The sequence below is a fragment of the Oncorhynchus mykiss genome, chromosome 26, assembly GCF_057628025.1.
Source record: "Oncorhynchus mykiss isolate SJ-2025 chromosome 26, ASM5762802v1, whole genome shotgun sequence".
In the NCBI taxonomy this organism is placed as follows: Eukaryota; Metazoa; Chordata; class Actinopteri; order Salmoniformes; family Salmonidae; genus Oncorhynchus; species Oncorhynchus mykiss.
In genome coordinates this window covers 7,070,671-7,077,500 of record NC_143047.1, presented here as the reverse complement: position 1 = coordinate 7,077,500, position 6,830 = coordinate 7,070,671, and the positions used below count along the sequence as shown (strand labels likewise).

At 42.5% G+C, this 6,830-nt stretch overlaps 1 protein-coding gene across 2 annotated transcripts in view; it reads left to right on the top strand.

Annotated features, from left to right (window-relative positions):
- The window catches only part of LOC110506288 (neuron navigator 2), a 130,305-nt gene that overhangs the window by 37,129 nt on the left and 86,346 nt on the right, over nt 1-6,830 (top strand). For both annotated transcript variants that reach the window (XM_090221779.1, XM_036963581.2), the window contains exon 3: nt 1,986-2,038. In XM_090221779.1, coding sequence (XP_090077905.1) covers nt 1,986-2,038 — 53 coding nt within the window. The remainder of the gene's footprint in view (nt 1-1,985; nt 2,039-6,830) is intronic.

The window sequence follows — 6,830 nt, the reverse complement described above, 5'->3', positions numbered from 1 at the left end:
GCACTGTCACATCAACTGACCAAAGAGGTATCACTCCTCTGCTTTCCCAGAGTTCTGTAGAACTGCATCAGAGAATATAGATGGCATTTCTTTGAAAACAGAACACTGCCTCAAATCGCAGAACACATGCAGAACATCATACAATACTCATGTAGAGCACACACAGAATTGGGAATAAGAATAAATTAGCGCAGAACACATCGTGGTCCCCACGTCATAGAACATTTGCACAGTCTTCATAGAATTCGGACTGGAACCTGGAGTAGAGAACAAGAAAAACCTTATCATTTTTGATCATGCTTCTCTGAAAGTCAAGAGTAGGCTGACGAGTCTTTAGAGCGGAAGATGGATTTTTTGTTGTTGTTGCGTCAATGGCAGGATGGGTGGGTTTGGAGACACCAAGTCCTCTGTTCTCTTTTTCTTTGTCTCTTTCCATGCTCAGATTTAATCTCAGCAGTCACTGGATGGCGAGCTTCATCACGGATGCGCGTCTGACATAAGCATACGTCTTTGATGGTCTGTTATGTGACACAAGCTGGGTTGTCTTCCGTCCCCTGATATCGTAGATATTCTACTGAAATCTGACCATGCAGCTCAGTGGGTGTGAAGCAGGGGGTGGGAGACACAGGGTCAGGGACCTGGCTGGGATGAGCAGCACATTATTTTGGTAGGAGACAACAGGGGAGGCCGGATGACAGATTAATGGCAGGGTTTAGAAGAGTCATAGTACATACTGGACAAAATGATAAACGCTATGTGCAAAAATGTCAGCGATTTGGCCAAGTTACAGTTAATATGAGGAAATCAGTCAATTGAAATCAATTCATTATGCCCCAGTCTATGGATTTCACATGACTGGGAATACGGATATGCATCTGTTGGTCACATATAACTTCATAAAAATTGGCCTCAGGATCCCGTCAGGGTATGTCTGTGCATTCTAATTGCCATCGATGAAATGTAATTGTGTCCGTAGCGTATGCCTGCCCATACCATAACCCCACCGCCACCATGGGGCCCTCTGTTCACAACAGTTGGCATCAGGAAACCGCTCACCTACATGACGCCATACACGTGGTCTGCGGTTGTGAGGCCGGTTGGACGTATCGCCAAATGATCTAAAACGACATATGGTAGAGAAATGAACAGCTCTGGTGGACATTCCTGCAGTCCGCATGCCAATTGCACACTCCCTCAAAACTTGAGACATCTGTGGCATTGGGCTGTGTGACAAAACTGCACATTTTAGAGTGGCCTTTTATTGTCCCTAGCACAAGGGACACCAGTGTAATGATCATGCTGTTTAATCAGGTTCTTGATATGCCACACCTGTCAGGTGGATGCATTATCTTCGCTAAGGAGAAATGGTCACTAACCTTGACGTGAACATATTTTGTTGGACACAATTTGAGAGAAATACGTTTTTTTGTGCTTATGGGAACATTTCTGGGATCGTTTATTTCAGCTGATGAAACATGGGACCAACAGTAGGTGGTAGTCAGGTTCCTGTGGCGGAGATCCACAGTGGGCCCCACCAGGCTGTAGTGTTGGCACAGTTGTCAGCTGTGAGAGAGAGAGAGGACAACCTTGTCTCAGCTGCTGTGGGCTGGGCCTCTAAGGGAGGGGGGAGCCACACACACCCCTTCTCCCAGCCAACTCTGCCTGGCCCCTAGCGGCCCCACACACATTTGCTATAACTAGATTGGGTTTCATCTCTCAGAAGAAAGAGGGGGCAGTGACCCTCTCCACCCAGTCACAGGCCTGCTCTCCTCACTTACTCTCTCTGGCACTGAGTAGGAACATGCTGGAGAAGAACCAGGGATATCACTAAGAACACCTTTTTTTTCTCTCTCTCTCTCTCTCCCTCTCTCTCTCTCTCTCTCTCTCTCTCTCTCTCTCTCTCTGTCCCTCTCACTCTCACCCTGTGTCCCTCTCTCTCTGTGTCACCCTCTGTCTCCGTCTCCGTCTCTCTCTCGTGTCTTTAGCCAATGAGAAGATTGAAGACATCAATGGCTGCCCTAAGAGTCGTTCTCAGATGGTGAGTGACCCTCCTAGGGTTTCCTTCTATTGGTTTGTGTGTTTGGCAGCATAACGTTATAATCCTTGTGGTGGTGTGTGTGTGTGTGTGTGTGTTTGCTTGTATGTATGAGTGAGTGTGTGAAGTAAAAGTTGCTTTTGATGTCTTGGCTCACCACAGTAGAGTGTTTGTGTGTTTGCTCATACGTGCGTGTACATGCTTGTGCGTACGGGCAGGGCCTTATTTAAGCAGGACTTTTCGAATTTGTCCAATTTAATGGGAATGGATATTACTCTTGTTATTTTTTTACATATGTGGCTTTGCGGTCAGTCTTTGTAAAACATCTGGCCTATAGACAGGCCATTGGCTCTCACTTTAAAGGTCCAGGGGCTGAGGTTTGGTGTCTGGAAGAGAACCAAGCTTGCTTCATCGCATTGCTACTAGAAATAAAAATGATATTTATGTTATCTAGGGGACAAAATCCAGACAGAGGATTCAAGTTGCAATGACAATGAAAGCGTTAGCAGGGATGGCGATGTTGTAATGGCTGTGGCTACTATATAAGGATTCCCTTTCGGAGAGGGCTTTGGCAAGCGTACTCTTTTCCCAGGCTAAGGCTTAGTTCTACTGTATATTCATTTCTGTGTTTATTGTGGTTTGCTGTGGCAGTTTAACATTTACAACCCATGAAAGTGAAAGGGGTACACCTAGTCAGTTGTCCACCTGAATGTATTCAACTGAAATGTATTTTGGTCATTTAACCCAACCCCTCTGAATCAGCGATTGCCTTAATCGACATCCACCTCTTTGGCACCCCGGGGAACAGTGGGTTAACAAGGGCAGAACAACAGCTTTTTACCTTGTCAGCTCGGGGACTCGATCCGGCAACCTTCCGGTTACTGAGTGTGAGAGAGAGAAAGTGTGTCTCTGTCCATGTTAAGATGCGCGTTTTAATAGGGGTAGGTATTTGAAAGAAGGGCTTTTGATAGGGCTGACCACAATTAGTCAACTGGTCGGTTGTATGGTCGATAGGCTGTTGGTCGACCAAGATTTTTTTAGTCGAGCAGTAGCAAATATATATACAGTGCCTTCAAAAAGTATTCAGGCCTCATTACTTTTTCCACATTTTGTTACTTTACAGCCTTATTCTAAAATTGATTAAATAAAAAATAAAAATTCCTTAGCAATCTACACACAATACCCCATAATGCCAAAGTGAAAACAAGTTTTTATACATTTTTTCCAATGTATTAAAAATAAGAAACAGATACCTTATTTACGTAAGTATTCAGACCCTTTACTATGAGACTCGAAATTGAGCTCAGGTGCATCCTGTTTCTATTGATCATCCTTGATGTTTCTACAACTTGATTGGAGTCCACCTGTGGTAAATTCAATTGATTGGACATGATTTGGAAAGGCACACAATTGTCTATTTAAAAGGTCCCACAGTTGACAGTGCATGTCAGAGCAAGAACCAAGCCATGAGGTCGAAGGAATTGTCTGATAAGCTCCCAGACAGGATTGTGTCGAGGCACAGATCTGGGGAAAGGTACCAAAACATTTCTGCAGCATTGAAGGTCCCCAAGAACACAGTGGCCTCCATCATTCTTAAAGGGAAGAAGTTTGGAACCACTAAGAGTGTAGAGCCCGGACTTGAACCTGATCGAACATCTCGGGAGAGACCTGGAAATTGCTGTGCAGCAACGCTCTCCATCCAACCTGACAGAGCTTGAGAGGATCTGCAGAAGAATGGGAGAAACTCCCCAAATACAGGTATGCCAAGCTTGTAGCGTCATACACAGGAAGACTCGAGGCTGTAATCGCTGCCAAAGGTGCTTCAACAAAGTACTGAGTAAAGGGTCTGAATACACATGTGAATTTGATATTTAAGTCGTTTGTTTTTAATACATTTGCAAACATTTCTAAAAAACAGATTTTGCTTTGTCATTATGTGGTATTGTGTGTAGATTGATGAGGGAAAATCTATTTTTTCAATAAGGCTGTAACGTAACAAAATGTGGAAAAAGTTCTGAATACTTTCCGAATGCACTGTATAAATGTGCCCATTTGGGAATCTGAGAGTATTTCTGATTGGCTCAACGCACCCCCACGAATGAGCTGTGGAGCTTCTCAAAGTAATGTTTTCTTCACCTCAAACGGCAAGCAAACAAAGTCTGTTTTTACATCCGTTGAGAATGACAATTGTTCCAGTGGAAACGTCATAAAATAGCCCTACCTGATTTACTTCTAATCAGTGCTTGACTTGGACTGAAATAGGTTCCGGTCCTCATTTTGGGTGTTGGTACTGTTTATATTTAGGTGCAGGAGCTACACAATACTTTTGAGCTAATATTCTTTAAGTGGAACAGGAGCTCAAGCTGTAGAAAATTTGAGGTGCCAGTACTCAGCACCGGTGAGTTCTTGCCCAAGTCAAGCACTACTTCTTATCCCTTGCGCAAATTGCCAACAGCTGTGTCTGTCTCAAACACCACTCTGAGGACTCAGAATATTTTATACAATGTTGCAGCGCAAGCTTCTGCTGGACCAAATTTAATCGTTGATACAATGTTCCCAGTTCGTGGCTACTCATGGCCTGACTGCAAATGTGATTTATAGGATACGTTTTTTAAATCAGGATATTTTCTACCTGCAGGCTGCACAGTTTTTATTTGTTGTCTTTATGTATGCTATTTTTACATAGTTGGCAATGGAAATAGAAGTAACTTTTTTAGGTTTGTATCATTTTCATTTAGATTTGGATAACATTTTGATTAACCACATGACAATGATTTTGAGATATGAAGACGTTATTATAAATTAAATTAAATGTGCATATAAAAACCATAACTGCCCCGCAGATCAGTAGAAAAGGTAAGATAAATTGGCATTCCACATGAGAAAGGTTGCCGACTCCTCGTGTAGCCTGTTACCGGCAGCTTTAGGAAAGTAATGGCAGTATCTGTAAAAGCCAGCAGGAGTAGGAGTTTGGTTGGTTCAGGTTAAAGTTTTTTTCTTCTGCTTATCTAGATCTCTGGCTCCCTCTTGAGTCATTTGTGTGTTATTTCATCAAACGGTAAGCTTAAAGCATGAAACAAGCGCAATGCATATAGTTTATTTGATAAAAACACATAGGGTGTGTCTATATATGGAAAAATAACATTTAAAAATGAAGACCAATTGATTGGTTGAAGAACGTCTTTCGGTCTAACAAGATTTTTTTTGCCGGGGACAGCACAAAATTGAGAGTACTCACATCTTAGCGAGAACCGAGCAGAAGGCAGAAGTTGCTATCTGTTGTTCCAATTACTGGTTGTTCTGATACAAATCTGATCACATTTTCACTGCACTTGGCATTTTGTCAGTGCTTATACATTTTCCTGCTAAATCATTTTACATTTGTACATTTCATATTCAATCATACATACTGGTTGTGATTTCTGTGTTATTTTTTTTATTTTTTTTACTGCAATGGGAAAATAGCCGGTATCCCTCCTCTGAATGTGGAGGGTCGTAAATTGGCCAGTGTGCCAGTTGAAGGCAGATTTGGGCTGCTAGCCAGACCCCCCCCAAGCAAAGCACACACACACACACACACACACACACAGAGGAATCAGTCAGCCGGTCTTCTCAAGTGTTCCGTCTCTCTGTCTCTCCACTATCAATTAGCCGGGTCCCAGTAGAGGTTGATTATGCCCTCCAGTCACCAGTAATTGAGACGTTCCAGGCTGCCTCTTGTCTCTGTAGTCCCTCTCTGGTCTCTGTTCCTCTCTGTGTCTTTGTTCTGTACAGTGATTAGACCCTTCTCTAAAACCTCTCTTAGCTTACCTCTGACTCCCACTGTTAGCATTTTACAGTGAGAGGTGGACAAGACGGTGGGCTGACCCTGTGTGTTTAAGTGTGTGTGTGTGTTTTTGTGTGTGTGTTTCTCTGTTTGGCCTGAGCTGAGAGATATTTGATGGGGGTGCATGTATTTGTGTGTCACAACTGTTTGTCGTGTGTTGTGGCAGCTTGCGTGTGTGAGCTCTTCAGCTGAAGCACTCGAGCAATGCTGGAGGCAGGCGCAAACTGTCATTGTGCACATGTCTGCTGCTTTGTGCATTTTAATACAGAGTGAAAACACACACACACTTTCCCTGTTAGCCGGCCACTCAACACCCGGGACCTACTGAGAGCTCCATTAACGACACTTGACTTGATTGCTGTGGTAAAGCTGCATTCAAAACACTGAAAAGCTGCTGGCAATTAACAACTCTACACTTAACCTCTTGTTTTAAACCAGCAAACATGTAAACAAGCTTAGGACATATAATGGAGTGATATAGTGCCTTTCTTTGTTACCATCTTGCTCATTGTCATGTTCATTCTTGTAGCATCTCTCTCAGTGTTTCAGATGAGTGGGGAATAGGATTGCACATTTTGAGGAATATTCAGAGGTGGAAACTTTCCGTGGGAATTAACGGGAATATATGGGAATTAATGGGAATATTATTAATATTAATACTATTTAAATGTAGATGTTTTTTTGCATTGGATATATTTACCATATCATATGGAGACAGAAACATAAACCTTTTACCTTATCATAAGTAGACATAATTGCAAATGATTAAATCCTTTCAATAGAACAAAAAAACATTTGGTTACGAATTGAACTTTAATTAAGTGAGTTGACTCTTCACATGGGATGATTTCACTGAACAACAAAATAAAGGGAATATTGAATGATCCCCAATGATCCATCGCATCTCCCAAAAAACGTTTTCAACATACATCTGTAAAATAATAGTCTAGAAACTAAGGCTTTGGTTGT